This window comes from Cetorhinus maximus, chromosome 12 (assembly GCF_964194155.1).
Source record: "Cetorhinus maximus chromosome 12, sCetMax3.hap1.1, whole genome shotgun sequence".
Classification (NCBI taxonomy): domain Eukaryota; kingdom Metazoa; phylum Chordata; class Chondrichthyes; order Lamniformes; family Cetorhinidae; genus Cetorhinus; species Cetorhinus maximus.
The window spans coordinates 73706054-73726692 of record NC_135890.1 but is presented as its reverse complement, the minus strand read 5'-3'; the positions used below and the strand labels follow the sequence as shown (position 1 = coordinate 73726692).

The following is a 20639-nucleotide window of genomic DNA, read 5'->3' as shown; positions in this document are numbered from 1 at the left end:
ACAAAAATGAAAGAAACAAGGGGATGAATTTTACAGGAGGACGGATTATCCACCCACCAATTAAAAATTGGTCAGCGCCTCACCGACGTGAAATCTGGCTGCTCTGCAGTGATAGTACAAGGGGCAGCCCTAACCAATGCAGAATGGGACATCCACCCCTCAGGAACAGGAATTCCCACCCTACAGAGCTGCTGGCCAGCCTGATTGCCTGGCAGCTCTGTAGTACCAGCAGCGCCAGAAGACACTGGTAGCCACAGATGGGACTACAACCAGTCCCAACAAAGAAGTGAAGATGTGCCCTGGGCTTCAGTTAAGTCCCAGGATTTTAGGTGGGCATGGCTGGGGAGACCCTAGCGATGGGGGATGTTGAGGAGGGGGTGGTTTGGAGGCTTGGTTTAGAGAGACTGGGGTGGGTCAAAGGGGAGGCACCTTCTTTTGAGGGGGGGAAAGGGGGAGGCTGTTTCCCCTGATGGGCACAGGGGATCTCCCACCCACCACCCCCCGCAAAAAAAATGTGCCTGCTTTGCTTCTGCGTTCCTTTGCAGACCGAAAAACTGCAATAGAAATGGAATGAGGCCTTTAAGTATCAGTTAATTGTCCACTTAAGGCCTCAATAGGCTCAAGGTTGGGTGGGCTGCTGATGCCTTAGCTGCCCCCTATAATATGGGGGGAAGGCGGCCGGCTGGCCACCTGCTTCATTTTACAAGCCACCTAGCCTTCAAATACGCTGGTGGTGGGGGCCTTATAATTCACCCAAAGGAGATCCTGTCATTGATGTAATTCTGCAATGATTATTGACACTGAAAGAAAAAAGATTTGAGTTATTTGAAGGCAGCTGTGGTTTGGTAAGATGCATATGAGTGCTCTTGGTTTCTCATGGTTGATAACAATGAGAAACTTGACATTCTGGTTTTTGATCCTGGAGTTTATAAAAGAAGCTTGCTTTTTAACTGAACCTGACATCATCTGATTAACAACTTGACAGCAGGAAATTCTAAAGAAATTTTAAAGAAGTTTCTTTTGAATTATTCCTTTTAAAATTACTGTAGCAAAGCTTGTGTTCATGCAGTGTTTGACTTGTATTACGGACACGAGTTAGAGAGAACTGAAACCCCTGTTCTCTTCCTTTACTGTCTGTAATCAGTGTTTTTTTAAAAAGGAAGATGTGTAAGTTGCTTAACCTGAGTGTGTGGATAATTTAAATAACCAGCGGCAAACTTTTCTATGGTTTAAATAAAGAGGATTATTTATTCGAGCATTCATCCTGAAAATCTAACGCTACGTCACTCGCTCTCACTCACTCACTCACTCTCTCTCTCACACCCACTCACACTCTCTCTCACACCCACTCACACTCTCACATGCACACACACTCCCACTCTCTCCCTTTCTCTCTCTCTCCCTCTTTCTCAAGGCAAATACAGTTGCAGGAAATAGTGCACTCTTACGAGTTATAAACAAAAGAATAGTTTGTAATTCATGTGGTTGGCTTGTCTTGGAAAAATCACAGTGCAGGTCCGATGAAGAAGAGGGTTTTTACACCTGAAGTAGTGTTAGATGAATTCACATCATCATCACATCACAGAATCACAGTGCAGAAGAGGCCCTTCGGCCCATCGAGTCTGCACATGAGAAACACCTGACCTACCTACCTAACCCCATTTACCAGCACTTGGCCCATAGCCTTGAATGTTATGACGTGCCAAGTGCTCATCCAGGTACTTTTTAAAGGATGTGAGGCAACCCGCCTCCACCGCGCTCCCGGGCAGTGCATTCCAGACCATCACCACCCTCTGGGTAAAAAAGTTTTTCCTCACATCCCCCCTATGGTGTCCATAGATCTCTGAAGGTGGAGTGGCATGTTAGTGAGGTGGTGAAAAAGGCATATGGGACACTTGCCTTTATCAATCGAGACATAGATTACAAAAGTAGAGAGATCATGTTGGAGTTGTATAGGACCTTGGTGAGGCCACAGCTGGAGTACTGTGTGCAGTTCTGGTCACCACATTATAGGAAGGATGTGATTGCACTGGAGGGGGTGCAGAGGAGATTCACCAGGCTGTTGCCTGGGATGAAACATTTAAGTTATGAAGAGAGGTTGGATAGACTTGGGTTGGTTTCGTTGGAGCAGAGAAGACTGAGGGGCGACCTGATCGAGGTGTACAAGATTATGAGGGGCATGGACAGGGTGGATAGGGAGCAGCTGTTCCCCTTAGTTGAAGGGTCAGTCACAAGGGGGCATAAGTTCAAGGTGAGGGTTCAATAGCTGAAATCATATACCGAAGTTGTTGCAGGATTCTCTCGAAAGGGTGGACTTTCTGCAGGTCACAGAGTTAATTACTTGTAGTCTTGTTATCAGGTGGTCGGTTTGCTGTGTTAGTGGATGCTGTTAGTCTCCAGCTCCTAAGGCATAGGTATTGCTGCCCCTTCTGCTGTTGTTTCTGCAGTTGTGTGTTTGTGCAGAAAGCATTTAAAGATTTAAATAAGAAGATAAACATGTTTTCCTTATCATGTGGTTTCTCACAGCTCCCTTCCAAATATGTGGTTAGGTTTAAGCTGATTAGCCACAACCTGAATTATTGTTTGCCGACATGCACCATTTTGGTTTCAAAATGACCCATTCAAGTCAGGAAATAGCTTTTTGGATGGTTTTAGAAGATGGGTAGTGACACCTCTAGTCTAGAATGTGTTCTTTTGTCCTTTCGAAGTAGTGTGGCAGTTTTTGAATCTATGGGCATAGTCAGGTGACCCTCAGAGGCCATCTTTTGCAGCCTATCATTAGTCCATTTAAGAAAGAAAAGTCAGTTCCAGAAGATTCCACATGGAGTACAGTTTATGCTTTAAAAGTTATCAATATGACATGCCTTTACTGGACATGTTACTCAGCATACACCGACCAAAGAATTGACTCCTTCATAATGGCGAGTTGAAAAGACAACTGCCTGATTTTAGCTCAATCTAAGCTCATGGAACAGCACCTCATGTTTCAATTAGGCACTTTACAGCCTTCTGGACTCGACATTGAGTTCAACAGTTTCAAACCATAACCTCTGCCCCCGTTTTGTTTCCTTTATGTTTGCAGGGTTTGATCATATTCTTGTTTTTCTCATTTTGCTTTCAGATGGCAGCTGTTTGCTATTGTGCCATTCGCAACTCCTTGAGACATATCTTCTGTTTATTTACTTGTCCCATTACCACTCCCTTTGGCCTTGCACCATTAACCCTTTTGTCATTTAATTTCTCTTGCCTTCCACCCTATCACAGACCTTCCCTTTTATTCTTTTTCCCGCCTTTCCCTTTGCTTAAAACCTATTTCTAACTTTTCCCAGTTCTGATGAAAGGTAATTAACCTGAAACATTAACTCTGTTTCTCTCTCCACAGATGTTGCCTGGCCTCCTGAGAAATTCTAGTATTTTCTGTTTTTATTTCAGATTTCTGGCATCCGCAGCATTTTGCTTTCTCGTTTGGTAGTACAGAACTTGAGTATTGCTGCAAGAAGAGACATTTTTCGTTGAAGCTTTTCATCTTACACTCATAGGGCAGTTCGCAAGGAAATATCAATGTCAGGAGAAACAATTTATTTATACTATATGAAAAAAGAATGCTGATTGGTTGGCAAGCAAACTCTGATTGCAGAGGCGTTGCCATGGAAAATGCAACAGTTGATGGTGACCGACAGTTAACTGTCAAGCATTGTTTGAAATTTAAACCAGGCATCTTGACTCTGGCCAAGACATTGCCCTGGGGAATGAACCAGCGAATGGCTGTCACTTATTTTGTTTAGCTGAAACAGGCGCAATATGTGTGCATGTTTTTTCTGTCTGCAAAGAACAGGGCCCTGTGTATTAATATATGTAGCTTTCAATGCAGGTAAATGCGCCACACTGCGAGCCCGACTGACAATCTTAAATTGGTTGTCAGCATATTTCTTAGCAGACTGAGGATTATTGGTCAATACGTGCTTGGGACTCTTACAGTTCCACATGCTGTAAGATTGGCCTTATCGGCAATCTCGTAAATACAGCTCGAACCATTTGCTTACCATGCAAGCTTGATGCTGAAGTAGGGCACATCAAAGACATTCTGCGGAATTTTAGCTATCCTGATCAGATCATTTCAACGCTGTATTTTATGCAAACTCATGAATGGGCCCAAGGCCCTCACTTTTGGCCTTGAAAAGTGCCCAGTCTACCTCAGATTACCCTGGAAGGGCAAGCTATCTCAAAAATTTGAGCAACAGGTGAAGCTAGCTGTTTCACGCTACTATGTATTAGCAACAGGAATGGCATTCGTCAGTAACAGAATGCTGTCTTCAAGCCAAAAAGATGTTCTGCCTATCACACAAATGAGTAATGTGGTGTATGAATTTCAGTGCTGGTGTGATGCTAGATATGTAGGCTGTACGTCCCGAATGCTGGCACATCATATCAAACAGCATATCCCTTCCTGCCGTTCACAATGGACAAGGTACATATCCAACCAGCCTGTGCTTGCAAAACTCAAAACAAGTGTCCAACATTAGATGTGATTCCACGATTGGAGAATATTTACTAAATAGTCCTCGGTATGCTAAGAATTACATTGACAACCAATTTAAGATTGTTGGTCGAGCCCGCAGTGTGGCGCATTTACCTGTACTGGAAGCGACATATATCAATACACAGGGCCCTGTTCTTTGCAGGCAGAAAGAACATGTACACATATTGTGCCTGTTCCAGCTAAACAAAATAAGTGACAGCCATTCACTGTTTAATTTCCCAGTGCAATGTCTTGACCAATCAGAGCCAAGCTGCCTAGTTTAAATTTCAAACAATGCTTGGCAGTTAACTGTCAGTGACTATTGCTGGTGCATTCTCCATGGCCATGCCTCTACCAATCAGAGTCCTCTTGCCAACTAATTAGCACACTCTTCTCATACAGTATAAATATGTTGTTTCTCCTGACATTGGTATTTTCTTGCGAATTGTTTCGATGAGTGCAAGACAAAAAGCTTCGACAAAAAAAGTCTCTTTTTTCAGCAATATTTTGGTTGTTTGTGATTTTGGTCTTGCTTCTCTCTCCTTTTCATTTCCTTCACCATTCTTTAGATGAAGAAAAAATCTATGGCTGGCACTACAAAGTGAATAAGATAAATTGTAAAGTTTCTGATTTGCTGGAAGTTCAGTTGTACCACATCAGGAAGGAATCGAATTTTGTGTTTCATGGCAGTGATTGGACAGCATCCACTGAAGTTCTACGCAGTGGGAGGAATGGGCACTGTTGTTGTAATTCTGTGTAATAGCAGAGTTAGAAGAAGAATATTTTAGTATTCTAAGTGTTCAAAAGCTTTTTAGTTCCTTTTTTCTTTTTAATTAGGCTGTGGAGCAGTTGAATATTAAGACCAAGTGTTACAAAGACCTTCTTAATGATGAACCCTTCAATCGGCAAGACATCATCACATTGCAGGTACAGAGTTTTCCCTTTTACATTCTACAGCCAGTATCTATCTCAGTAATTTGGCAGTTCTTCATTATGCAAGTGCTTGCTCTCCATTCTGCATTATGCAAGTTTTTAAATAGACCTGCTGTTTCCACACCTCATAGAAGCATAGTGTGTCTTGTTGCATTAAGGTTGTGAGTAGGAGAGAACCCATGAGCACAGGAAGTATAGGAGCCAGGAAGAAAATTACACCTGAATTTATATATTGTCTTATGATGCATCTCAAAATGCTTCACATATGTTATACAATGAAACATCTTGAAGTATAGTCCATGCTAGTATGTGGTCAAATGTGGCAGTTATTTTGTGTAAGCGATATCCCGCAAACAACAATGGCGAATAATCTGTTAATATGCTTTTGGTCCATTTTAAATGAGGGAACAAACCGGGCACTGGGAGAAATCTTTTCTTCAAATAATCTTATGGGATATTTACCATTCCCCTGCACGCCAGTCAGACAGGGTCTTATTTTAATGTCTCACCTGGCGTGCAACACACCCTTCTACTATAGTGCACAGGTGTGGAATTTGAACCATAAGTTTCAGGGAAAAAATTAGTGGCTCCATCGATGGCACAATCTGATACATCCTGCTTAGAGCAAACAAGGTGGTGATGCTACTGACTGGGGAGAGAGGTAAGGACAGCTGCAATGCTTCCATGGGGTTTCAGACAGGATAATCATACTCCCTTCTTGATCAGCTAGACTGCTCCATAGTTAATGAGAATATGATGGATCTAATTTGGAAGAGAACTTCAAGGGACTAAATGGCTTTTATTTCTGAGTTTAAAATATCTGAAACTTTTTTTTCAAAGAAGTCAAAGCTCACCTATTTTTTATTTGCTGTTCCTTTCATTTACACTTCCTGGTACTATAAAGCATCATTTGCTGCTGGTAGTCAACCAGTTTCTAGATTTCTGCTGATGCTGTTTGGGCTAGTCGTTTGAAGAGATGTATCGGTGATTCTCAGGCTATGGTTTCCCTATTGCTGCAATTCTCCAATGTACTGTGCCACATTCTGGCTGCAATTTTATGAAGAAAGTCAATTTTATTTGTTTCATCTATTCTCTTCCAGAAGTCCACCATCCATAATGTGGCATCTATGCTGTTAAATCTAGTTTCTGTAGAAAGCAGGATGTGACAATAAAAGACTTCCCAGGGATCTGTACTGGGACCTCACTTTTCACAATATTAACATATTAATGACATGGATGAAAAAATAGAGAGTTGTACGTCCAAATTTGCAGATGACAGTAAATTACAAGGCATAGTAAGTTGTGTAGATGCGAGCAGAAGTTATAAAGGGATGTAGACTGAGTAAATGGGTGGGGAAATGGCAAATGGATTTTAACGTCGGAAACTATCACTTTGGATCTGGAAAGAAAAATTGTAATACTTTCTTAATGATAAGAGACAGAGCTATGGAGGAGCTGTTGTGCAAAGCCTTGGTCAGACCCCATCTGGAATACTGAGTTCAGTTTTGGGCATCATACTTTGAGAAAGATATACTGGCCTTGGAGGGGGTACAATGCAGATTCACCAGAATGATGCCAGGGTTTAAGGGGTTAAGTTATGAGGACAGGTTCCATCAATTTGGCTTGTACTTTGTTGAAGGTTGAGGGGTGATTTAATTGAGGTATTTAGATTTATTAAGGGATTAAATGGTGTAGGTACAGAGAAACTATTTCCTTTGCTGGGGGAATTCAGAGCAAAGGGGGATATTGCTAAAATCAGAGCAAGATTATTTAGGAGTGAAATCAGAAAGCACTTTTTTCATACCAAGGGTAATAGATATCTGGAAATTGTTCTCCCTAATGGCTGTGGATGCTGGGACAATTGAAACATTCAAGACTGAGATTGATAGATTTTTGTTAGATATGAATATGGAACAACTGGTGATAAATGAAATAGAGATACGGTTCATTATTCTTTACATTTATATTATAGCTTCATCACATCAGAATTATAACTATATGTTGATGAGGAAGAGTTTTCTTTTAAATTAAAAAGTAATGAGATAGCATGTAATTAGGCTGTGTGCTGATAAATCTGATTTTTGATACCATGCACTTCAAATTATTCAGCATATATCCTAGGTTTTTCAAGAAAAATGTGTTGTGTGTGTAATGGACTATAACATGCACTTCACCAAACTATTGCCATCCATCCCTTGATCTGGAGCTCTGAGCTTGGTTTCTTGATCTTAGGAAGTCCTATACTGCAGATTTTCAAACCATTAACACTACTGCAATAAATTTTGGTGTGGAAGTGAAATCTTCAGGGATGTTTTGTGACTTTTAAAATTGAAACTCTTCTATCATCAGATTTTGGAAAGTCATAAAAAGAAAATTGCATGCAAAATCAATTTAATAGTTTTTAAGATAGCCCTTGAGGATTATAATACATGATTCCTAGCACCAGTGCAAAAATATGAGAACAGCCTTCCAAGCAAAATGCTGCATATGCTGGATATCTGAAAACGACATCAGAAAAGACAAGTCAGGCAACACCTGTGGAGAAACAGAAATCACTAAGTCGATATTTAGGGTTAAAGACCCTTCCTCAGTCTTATGATCTCGGTAGAAACCAGGAACGTTTTTATATTTTTTTGGAAATCTGAAAACCCAGGTATTTATGAAACAATGAAGCCAGATGGTTCATGGTTTAAATCAAAAGAATTTTAATAAACAAAAATCAAACAGCATGAATACTAATAACTACACTCTATCTTAAATAGTCAGTAACTAAAAGTACAATGAACACAATTACTTATTCTCTAAACCACTCCTTAAGTCAAATTTCCTTCTTTACCCATTTGACTTAAACCACAAAACTCAGGTCAAATGCTTATCAAAAATGGGAAGATGAATCACTTGTTTTGAGTACTACTTTGAAGATCTATATAAGGATTGAGATTTCATTGGCCTTCCACTTACTTCTGGCTAGATTTACCTTTTAAATCTCCTCCAGTCGCCCCACAGTTGTAGACTCCAAGTTCAACACAGGCATTGCTAACGTCTTGAATGCAGCCACATCAGGTCAGAACCCTATTGGTTCTGATATTCTTTAACTCTGGAGTTTTGCATCTCTCCCTCTCTGAAAAGTTTTAAACTCTTTTAACCAGCACCCAGAATTTAAACTGAAATCAGCTGGAAAGAGATGGTCCCTGCTCTGCTACCAGTTTGTTCTAAACTCAAAAAGTCTGCCTGAAACAGACCCAACACTCAAACTACTCCCCATTATAATTAATTTCATGTTGTCCCTTTTTCTGTTGTTTAACTCCCAGACAATTTGGTCACATGATCAGTTGCTGGAAGCAAGGCGCTTTATCAAAAATCATCTCCCAGAGAAACCTAGTTCTTAAAGAGATCATCACTGCCACATAAAATATAGTTTATTTTCCCCCATCAGTCTTTCCAGAAAGTCTGTGTGCATCTTTCAAATACAGCTCTGTAATTCTTATAAGTAGCTAACAAATTGCATTCATCAGTTTAGCTTATAATTTCAAGGCTACACGATTGAATGAAAGATTTAAAAAAATGTCTGCTTCCCAATGCTCTATAGAAGTGGGTGTGAAGACGTCCTGGAAATCACACTAATTAGGTTTTAAATATAATGATTCTTCTGGATGGACGCAGAGTGTAAAATTGCATGCATTCTTATCCTGATAGTCAAGGAATAAATAATTTGCTTGATGTGGATGGAATTAACTGCTGGCACAGGATCAGATGCTTTATCATCTATATATATATATATATATATATATATATATACACATATGTGTGTGTATATATATATATATATATATATATATATATATATATTTATATATTTATTTAAAAACAGCTGTTGCAACAGCCAGTGACAGCTCGATTGATGCCGCATTTGTGGTAACTGGACTTTCTACTTTAATGAAAACCTGTTCTATTTAAGGTGCAAGAAGTTTAGACACTGTCAATCTGTCAATAGATATCCTGCAGAGAATATCCTCAGGATTAGAAGAATTTAGACAACCTGGCTCCTGTACCGTAAAAACTGAATTGGATCACAGAAACAAAAGCAAAATACTGCGGACGTTGGAAATCTGAAATAAAAACAGAAATTGCTGGAAATACACAGCAGGTCAGGCAGCATCTGTGGAGACAGAAACAAGGTTAATGTTTCCGGTTGACATCTTTTCATCAGAACTGGCAAAAATTAGAGATGTATTAGGTTTTAAGGAAGCATGGAGGCAGGCAAATGAGAGATGGGAGGGAACAAAAAGCAAGGGACGGAATTTTATGGCCCTGTTGTGGCAGGGGCTGGACCGTAAAATGTGGTGAGCAATTCAAAAGTCCTTTGACTCCAGTGGACTGGAAAATCCACCAGTGTCAGGGGCTGTAAAATTCCACCCTAGGTCTGATCAGATGGAGAACGGGAGTTATTAAGTGGTAGAAAGAATAATGATGCAAAACAGAAGTGGATAGTAATGGTGTAAGCAAGGAAACAAAAAATCGGCCTAGAGGAGATGTAAATGCAATTTTGGTATTTCCCATTTTTCTGTGTGAAAAGGATTGTTTTGCAATGTGGAATATCTAATAGGTAAGTATCTCTGTACAAAATTCCCATGGAAGCTGCTAGGCAAGACACTTTCATGACTGTTAGATGAAGCAAAATTAGAGTTCTGGAGTGAGCCTGCTTTTGTTTGAAGCCTCATAGTAATAAACAGGCAAGTGGTCTGCTGTCAGTCTTCTGTTGATATTCTTAAACTGATTCTTAGGTACACAACATGACTCAGCATGACTCTCCCTCTTATTCTCATCACTGGAAAATTGGTTCATCTCCACTGAGCATCTGAGATTCAGAAGACAGGGACAGAATTTGTATGCACAAAGATGAATCCTCCCACACTCTTGCATGCTACCTCAGAGCTGTACTGTGCTCTGGCAGTCATTTGAGAGTTAGGTTTATCTACTTTAACAGTGGTATGAAAGTAGAATCCAACACTGGACTGGACTCTTCAATTTCCTCTGCATCATATACAACACAAAAAAATAGCTTGTGCATATATGATTTAACAAAAAAATCGAGATTCACTTTTGTGATCTATCATTTTGTGTACCAGGCTGAGGTTCGGAAATATTCCTGCTAAATTAATTTTGCTAAGACAGCTTCTCCTCTTTGCAGTTGGTGGTGTTTGTGTTGACAACCTTTAGATCAAACTGATTTTGATGCATTTGTATCCAATTGGATTCTCATTCTACTTGAATGTTTTCACCCTCACATTAATAGACACCCAGTTGCTGAAGCATAACAAAATCTGTACAAATGCAATGAGGACGAAATGTAGTGGGTGGTGCATATCTGCCAGGCTGATGTGTGAACTATCTCTATTTCTTACACTAAGCTATTCAAACCAGTGTTGGATAATCTTGTGAGGAATGTGCTGACCATCCTTCTTCCAAATTAAAAATAAATTTACTGTAGCATTCTTACTATTTCAAGGCTGGCATAGCTTGATAAACTTTAGAATCATTTTTGCTTTATTTTGGAAATATAGATATGTTTTCTGAAAACAAAGGTGGCCATTTTAAAAAAAGCTAACAGTGGCCTTTTACTGAATGGGCTAAGCACTGCTTGCTTTTGATTTAATTAGGCTGGAAAATACCATTACAATCTGAGGTGCTCCACTGTCAACTTGCTCTTACTACAAGAGAGAGTGTTGGGACAGGCCTTTTAAAGCAATCATATTCTCACTCCTCCAACTGTGGCAGCTGTTAACTGAACAAAAATCACTGGCAATACCTTTTGAGTTTGACTCCCAGTAGACCCAAGGCAAGAAGGTTTTAATAGGAAATCAAATTTATAAAAGATTTATAGTAAAATCATTGATCTTTCCCATCCTTTTGGCTCTGTTAATATCTATTTTTGGTAATGGGTAACTGTTGTTGATATAATTAGATGAACTAGCCAGAAACATTACTAACCCTAAAAGTGTGAGAGAAGTATATTTGAAGCGCTTTAGGATATTTCTGAGACATGATGAGGCATAATAGTCTTTTTCTTTATTGCTGTCCATACAGAGTCATTAAACCAGTGCTTTGTCAACTAACCTGTGTAATTCAGGGAACTCAATGGTTGTGGATGGTTGGACTCCCATTTTAATTCTTTTTGCCAGTGTAAACATCCAGGAAGACATTCATTTATATTTTCTGCAGTTCAAATTTGTTTTTGGTCCAGCATTTTTTTTGTACAAATCAGATTCTTAAATATGTCAAAATGACTGAGTACAGGATATCCTAAATAGGTTAGTAAGAGACGGCAAAGAGACACAAGACTCCTGTTTGTCACTTACCAGATCTCTAGGACCACTATTCCCTGACCAATTCAGTTCTTTGTACATCGTGTATCACAGATTGTTTTTCTTCTTCCTTTGTAGAGAAGAGGAAATGGTTGTATTTTTTTTAGCTTGCACCAGTACAGCACCCTTAAGTTATCAGTTTCTTGCAGAACCCCTCAGTCTTGACATTCTAATGAACATAAAGAATTTTTTTTTAATGGAACTGATTACAACCAATGAAAAACAAAGACCCCTACACCCACCCGTAAAAATACTGATGCAGAAGCTGCAAGAAAGAGTATAAAAGCTGGGAAGTCATGCTGCAGCTGTATTTGAGTATAAAAGCTGGGAAGTCATTTTGAGTACAAAAGCTGGGAAGTCATGCTGCAGCTGTATAGAACCTTGGTTAGGCCACACTTGGAATATTGTGTGCAATCCTGGTTGCCACATTACCAGAAGTATATGGAGGCATTGGAGAGGGTGCAGAGGAAGTTTACCAGGATGCTGCCTGGTCTGGAGGTTATTAGCTATGAGGAGAGGTTGGAGAAACTTAGATTGTTCTCACTAGAGTGACGGAGATTGAGGGGCGACTTGATAGAAGTTTACAAAATTATGAGTGGCATGGACAGAGTAGATAGTCAGAAGCTTTTTCCCAGGATGGAAGAGTCAATTACTAGGGGACATAGATTTAAAGTGAGAGGAGAAAACTTTAGAAGAGATGTGCGGGGCAAGTTTTTTATGCAGAGGGTAGTGAGGTGGTGGAAGCAGGTACGATAGTGGTGTTTAAGAGGCAGCTTGACAAATACATGAATAGGATGGGAATAGGGGGATACGGACCCCGGAAGTGCAAAATGTTTTAGTTTGACAGGCAATATGATTGGCGCAGGCTTGGAGGGCCGAAGGGCCTGTTCCTGTGCTGTACTTTTCTTTGTTCTTTGAAAGGGTTCTTAGCAGTCTGTTTCTTTATTACTGCACAGTGTTTCAGTAAGTGACTCAATCAAACTGTTCCATAGAGGAATATTTTCAGATTTACAAATCTAGTAAAAGCTTCTCCAAGACATTGATGCCCACTGTTACATAATGGACCAAAAGGTGCCAGCAGAAGTAACAACTCTTACCGGAAGCAATCCTGTGGCAATAGAAAATGCTGGAGATGCTCAACAGAATAGTCAGCATTTGTTAAGGGAAAAATGGTTTACTGCATTTTGGTCATTTACCCTTTATTAGATATACTCCGAAAACATAACCTATCTTTTCTCTTTGCTAATGCTGACTAATCTGCTTGATTTTCAGTTTTTCGTTTTTATGTTGCCATAACAACAGCAGCATGTGTCTCCAGTACTTTAGTGCACACAGACACAGCATGGATATGATTATTTGAGTTAGTGCTGGAAGGCATTACTGGCCTCACATGGATTTCTCATAACCAATACAGTTTAAATGAAGCACTAAGCAGAATAGAGAGCGAACCTTTTGTATTTGCTACACTGTCCACTCTAACTATTTATTTCTAAAGGTTGAAAGAGATGTCAACCTTGGCTTAGTGACGACACCCTCACCTCAAAATTCAATCATGAGTACGTGAGGAAAGACTGGCAGCCAACATAAAGGGGAATCCCAAAGTCATCTTTAAACATATCAACGGTAAAAGGGTGGTAAAAGGAGAAGTAGGACCGATTAGGGACCTAAAAGAGAATTTGCACATGGACAAACGGGCCCGGGCTGAGGTATTAAATGAATACATCCGTCTTTACCAAGGAGGTTGATGCTACCCAGGCCATGGTGACAGATGAGGAAACTCTGTCACTAGAAGGGTTCAAAACTGACAAGGAGGAAGTGTTGAATAGACTGACAGTACTTGAAGTTGACAAGGCAACAGGTCCGGATGAGATCTATCCAAGGATATTGAAGGAAGTGAGAGTAGAAATTGCAGGGGCACTGGCCATAATCTTTCAGCCTTCCCTAGACTAGGGGGTAGTGCCAGAGGACTGGAGGATTGCAAACATTAAGCCCTTGATCAAAAAAGGTCATAGCCATGGAGTCATAGGGTAGAATCTTACCTATGTTGGGCGGGGTGGGCAGAGGCGGAGCCGATCGCCACCTGTGATCGGCTGCATGCCGCCATTTTACGCAGGCAGGCCAATTAAGGCTCGCCCAGCGTAACATGCGGCTGGTAGCGCTCAGCGCTACCTGTGCGGGCGTGGCAGGAGGGAGAGTCGGGGCCTGCGCAAGAACGCAGCAATCTCCCTGAGGCACAGAGCTGCCTCACGGAGATTAAGTTGATGATAAAGCTTTTTAATAAAGGAAGTAAAAAATTATTTAAGCATGTCCCATCATGTGACAGTGTCACATGCGCTGGGACCTGTTAGTGAATTTTGCAAAATTTAATTAATTATTTTATAAAACCTTCAAGAAACCTCATCTCACCCTTGGATGAGATTTCCTGAAAAATGCGAAGGCCACTTGGGCCCTTTGCCTGCCTGCCAACCTTAAGATTGATGGGCAGCATTGCCAATAACTTCAATTGCTTTTTTAATAGCCTTAACAGGCCGCTAACAGTTCAGTGGGCGCGCAGCTGCCTCTGGTGTGCGCCTGCCGAACAAAATATTGAAATGACGCCGGGATGCATGCCCGACGTCATCACACGTCATTTTACGCGCTGGTGTGTCGGGCCTGCCCCTGCACACTGGTGGCAGTATTCTGCCCATAGAACTATACAACACAGAAACAGGCCCTTCGGCCCATTGTGTCAGTGCCAGTCATCAAGCACCAATGTATTCTAATCCCATTTTCCAGCAGTTGGCCGGTAGTCCTGTAAGCCATGGCGTTTCAAGTGCTTATCTGAATACTTCTTAAATGTTGTGAGGGTTCCTGCGCCTACTATCCCCTCAGGCAGTGTGTTCCAGATTCCAACCACCTTCTGGGTGAAAAACATTTTCCTCAAATCCCCTCTAAACCTCCTGCCCCTTACCTTAAATGTATGCCCCATGGTTATTGACACCTCCGCTAAGGGGAAAAGTTTCTTCCTATCTACCCTATCTATGTGCCTTATAATTTTGTACATGTCTATCAGGTTCCCCCCTCAGCCTTCTCTTCCTTAAGGATAAAAATCGTAGCCTATCCAGTTTCTCTTCATAGCTGCAGCGCTCCAGCCCAGGCAACATCCTGGAGAATCTCCTTTGCACCCTCTCCAGTGCAATCACATCCTATAGTGTGACGACCAGAACTGCACAGTACTCCAGCTGTAGCCTAACTAGCGTTTTATACCGTTCCAACATAACCTCCATGCTCTAATAGTCTATGCTTTGGCTAATAAAGGTAAGTATCCCATATGCCTTCTTAACCACCTTATCTACCTGTGCTGCTGCCTTCAGGGATCTATGGACATGTACACAAAGGTCCCTCCGATCCTTTGCACTTCCTAGGGTCCTACTATTCATTGAGTATTCCCTTGCTGTGTTAGTCCTCTCAAAATGCATCACCTCACTTCTCAGGATCAAATTCCATTTGCTACTGCTCTGCCCATCTTACCCAGCCCATCTATGTCATCCTGTAACCTAAGGCTTCCTCCTCACTATTTATGAAACCAATTTTCGTGTCATCTGTGAACTTACTGATCATACCTCTTAGATTCACATCTAAATCATTAATGCACACTACAAATAGCAAGTGTCCCAGCACCGATCCCTGCGGTACACCACTTGTCACAAGCTACTAATCGCAAAAACAACCTTCGACCATCACCCTCTGCCTCCTGCTGCTAAGCCAGTTTTGGATCCAATTTGCCAAATTGCCCTGGATCCCATGGGCTCTTACCTTCTTGACCATTCTCCCATGCGGGATCTTGTCAAAAGCCTTAGTAAAGTCCATGTAGACCACATCAACTGCACTACACTCATCTACACAACTAGTCACCTCCTCGAAAAATTCAATCATATTTGTTAGACATGATCTCCCACTGACAAAGCCATGCAAGCCATGCTTATTATCCCTGATTAATCCCTGCCTCTCCAAGTGGAGATTAATTCTGTCCCTCAGAGTTTTTTCCAATAGTTTCCCTATCACTGATGTTAGACTCACTGGCCTGTAATTACCTGGTTTATCCCTTCTTGAATAATGGTACCACAGGTTGTAAGGATCAGCCCAGCAATTACAGACTAGTCAGTTGAACTTCAGTGATGGGCAAGATTCTAGAACCAATTATTTGGGATAGAATTAGTAGTCACATGGAAAAATATGGGTTGATAAGGAAGAGTCGGCATGGATTTCTAAAGGGGAAATCGTGTTTAACTAACTTACTGGAGTTTTTTGAAGAGGTAACAGAAAAGGTCGATGAAGGTAATGCTGTTGATGTAGTGTACATGGACTTTCAAAAGGCACTTGACACAGTGTCACACAACAGACTTGTAAGAAAAGTTATTGCTCATGGAATAAAAGGGACAGTAGCAACATGGTTACAAAATTGGCTGAAAAATAAGAAGCAGAGAGTAATGATAAATGTTCATTTTTCGGGTTGGAGGAAAGTTTGTAGTGGAGTTTCCCATGGGTCAGTATTGGGACCTTTGCTTTTCCTGACATATATTAATGATCTAGATCTTAGTGCGCAGGGGACAATTTCAAAGCTTGCAGATGATACAAAGCTTGGGAGTGTTGTGAACTGCGAGGAGGATGGTGTGGAACTTTAGGAGGACATAGACAAGTTGGTGGAGTGGGCAGATAGGTGTCCAGTGAAGTTCATTGTGGAGAAGTGTGAGGTAATGCATTTTGGTAGGAAGAACATGGACAGGCAATATGAAATAAGGGGTAAAATTTTGAAGGGGGTGCAGGAGCAGAAAGACTTGAGTGTATATGTGCATAGATCACTGAAGGTGGCGGGACAGGTGGAGAGGGCAGTTAATAAAGCATATAGTATCCTGGGCTGTCTTAACAGGGGCATAGCGCACAAGAACAGGGAGGTTATGCTGAATTTATATAAGACACTCGTTAGACCTCAGCTGGGATATTGTGTAAATTTCTGGGCACCATATTATAGGAAGGATGTGAACACATTGGAGAGAGTACAGAAGATGTTTACAAAAATGGTCCCTGGGATGAGAAACTTCAGGTTCCAGGGATGGGAAACTTCAGGTTCCGGGGATAGGAAACTTCAGCTATGAGGATAGATTGAGGGGTTGAGACTGTTCTCCTTGAAGTGAAGAAGGCTAAGAGGAGATTACATAGAGATGCTCAAAATCATGACGGAGCTGGACAGAGTAGATAGGGAGAAGCTGTTCCCACTCGTAAAAGGATCAAGAATGAGGGGGCACAGATTTAAAATGATTTGCCAAAGCAGCAAATGTGACGTGAGAAAAATCTTTTTCACACAATGAGTGGATAGGGCCTGGAATGCACTGCCTGGAAGTGTGGTGGAGGCAGGTTCAATCGAGCTTTCAAGAAGGCAATAGATGATTATTTGAATAGAAACAATGCGCAAGGGTACGGGGAAAAGGCAGGGCAATGGCACTAGGTCATAATGCTCATTTGGAGAGCTGGTGCAGACATGATGGGTTGAATGGCCTCCTGTGCTGTTAAAATTCTGCGATACTGTGATCTAATGCAGAACTGAGGGAGTGTTACAGGTCTGGTGAGTTAACAATTCATCAATCCACAACACCTTTAAAAATAAATAATCTCCCCATTGCTGTTTGTGGGACCTTGCTCTATCCAGATGAATAGACTTGGTTGTAAAATAAAAGTATATTCACCTGGTACTGCTTAGAGTATTCATGTTGTATAGGTAGGTACCCAACATCCAACAGAGTGGATGTTGGAAATGTTTCACCTAACGGGAAAGAATAGAACTAGGGGATACAGTTTAAAAATAAGGCGTCTCCCATTTCAGATGGTGATGAGAATTTGTTTCTTTCAGATAGTGGTTAGTCTGTGGAATTCTCTTCCCCAGAGAGCTGTTGAGGCTGGGTCATTGAATATTTTAAAAGCTGAGTTAGATAGATTTGTGACTGATAAGGGAGCCATAGGGTAAAGGGAGTAGACAGGAAAGTAGAGGCCACAATCAGATCTGCCATGATCTTATCAAACAGTAGAGCAGGCCCTAGGGGCCGAATGGCCTACTCCTGCTCCTAATTCGTATTGCCCCAAAACACTCATTTCTCTCTAGAAAGAATTATAAACAAGCTGTTGTATTCAAAATCCAGAAGTTAATGCTCATTGGCTGCAGACCACTGGCTTGAATTTGTTGATCCGTGGACTCCTGGCAACAGTGTTTTAAATTTGTGTCTAGAATATAAACCATGAAATTATATTTTTAAAAAACTTTGTACCCCAACAAAGACAGTACAAATTAGTCACTTTGTAACAGAGTAGTCACTAGCAAATGTAACTATTGAAATATCTAAGTTGTCCTTTGAGACATTTGACTGGAGGGATTAAATGGATAGATTTCTGAGACCCAAGAAAAATAGCCAAACTTGAGAGTGTGGGAGCTGCAGGACTATAATGTAAAGCACAGACTTAATGGTAACTACATACAATTTACCAGTAGAGTTGTAGCCATTCCGTTCTGTCAGTAATCTGTCAATGTGGGAAACTAAATATAATTAAATTACAGGGCTTGCTCCTTTTCAGTTCTCCCCAGTCCTTTATTTTAAGAGGCAATGTAGAGTAAGTTCATAATTCCTGATCTAACATGCATGTTTACATGAATTTTACATGGTCTAAAATCTGACATGAAGCAAAGGCTTCATGCATCTGAGAAGCCCACCTAGTACAGGGCCAAATGCAGCTGGAAACTCCTGTCCACTCACATTTTTCATCCTTGACATAGCTATATGGCTAGAGATATCTAGGGCAAACTTTTACGGACCTTTGATGGCATGTTTGCAGGCAGGGTCCCCATAGAATTCCCCGGCTGGCCTTCCTACCACTCAACCTCCTGACGATCCGCCCCCCCAACCTATCTGCAATTTTACGGGGAGTGGGTGAGACCTTGAGTGGCCCGTCTGCCCTCACCCCAGTGAGGCCCTTATATGGCTACTTAATGGCAACTTAGGGTCCACTTCCCACCTAGCCTTAATTTTGAGACCAAGGAAGTATGTCGGACATGGGGAAAGCCTGGCAGGTTAGCCTGAGTGTTTTGGGGCAATACAAATTAGGAGCAGGAGTAGGCCATTCGGCCCCTAGGGCCTGCTCTACTGTTTGATAAGATCATGGCAGATCTGATTGTGGCCTCTACTTTCCTGTCTACTCTCTTTATCCCTCAGGTGCTCCATTCCTCCCCTGGCCTTTCTATCATGTCCTCACCCTCCCGCTTCCATGGCCTCCCCTTCTGGCCCCGCTGCAACATCTGCCCTGGTTCTGGCACTTAGATTTGTGGGACTGCCTGTTGTCCCAGAAGTGGCTGCCCCTGTAGGGACTAAAGAGCTGCCAGCAAATCAGGTTGGCTGGTAGCTCTCTTGAGGTGTGACTTACCCCCAAGTGAGGGGCGGTGTTCAGATTTCCAGCATCCGCAGTATTTTGCTTTTATCCAGCCAATTAATGCTCCTGGAGCATTAAATGGCTACTGGGTAGCCGACATCAGCAGGGATGCGTCCCCCCCGAATCTTCTGGTAAATTCTGCCCCTAAAGACTGTCTGTAGCTGGAGTGGGGAGATTATCTTTAAGTATAAAACATCCTTTGCTGGCATGATGGGGAAGTGAGATGCTGCGGATTTTCATGGCTCCCTACTAGGTAGATGGTAGCAATTTGTGGCAATTTCTTCAGATTTATTTTTCCCTTCCTTGCTGCATACTGGTGTCAGGTTTTAACAAGGCTCATCTTAGTAGGAATTCATTGTGGACATGCATGTAGAAACCTCCATTCTACAGCTCTGGGGTGCAGTCTGCCACACAGCTAGTTGTCTGATGAAAAATACCATTGCAATTAAAATGCAGGATCAATAAAAAATGTAATTCTTTCACCTGGGATGGTAATGTAATTCTTTCACCTACTCTACAAAACTTGTCTTGGAAAGTTAAAAGCAAAATACTGCGGATGCTGGAAATCTGAAACAAAAACAAAAATAGCTGGAAAAACTCAGCAGGTCTGACAGCATCTGTGGAGAGGAAGACAGAGTTAACGTTTCGAGTCCGTATGACTCTTCATTAGAACTAAAGAGAAATAGAAATGAGGCGAACTATAAGCTGTTTAAGAGGGGGTGGGACACGTGGAGCTGGATAGAAGGCCAGTGATAGAAGCAAAGGAGAGATTGCCGAAGATGTCATAGGCAAAAGGACAAAGGGGTGTTGATGGTGGTGATATTAGCTAAAGGATGTGCTAATGGTGACATTAAGGGTAGAAAACAGGATGAGCAAGTGACAGATGGCCCTAGTGGGGATGGGGTGGGGGGAAGTGATCGAAATAGGCTAAAAGGTGGAGATAAAACAATGGATGGAAATAAATTTAAAGTTTAAATTTAAAATTTACTCAACGCAAACTGGAGGAACAGCACCTCATCTTCTGATTATACATTTTACAGCCTTCCGGACTTAACATTGAGTTCAACAACTTCAGATCATGAACTCTCTCCTCCATCCCACCCCCTTTCCTATCCCTTTTTTCTAATAATTATTACTTTTTTTAATATATTTTTCTTTTCCCACCTATTTCTATTATTTTTAAATTTATTTCCATCCATTGTTTTATCTCCACCTTTTAGCCTATTTCGATCCCTTCCCCCCCACCCCACCCCCACTAGGCCATCTGTCACTTGCTCATCCTGCTTTCTACCCTTAATGTCACCATTAGCACATCCTTTAGCTAATATCACCACCGTCAACACCCCTTTGTCCTTTTGTCTATGACATCT

General features: G+C 41.4%; 1 protein-coding gene across 1 annotated transcript in view; it reads left to right on the top strand.

The window, feature by feature from the left end:
* Window positions 1–20639, top strand: part of ppil2 (peptidylprolyl isomerase (cyclophilin)-like 2) — a 406540-nt gene that overhangs the window by 122481 nt on the left and 263420 nt on the right. Inside the window, exon 8 of the mRNA XM_078553895.1 lies at window positions 5357–5446. Within this exon, the coding sequence (XP_078410021.1) occupies window positions 5357–5446 (90 nt within the window). The remainder of the gene's footprint in view (window positions 1–5356; window positions 5447–20639) is intronic.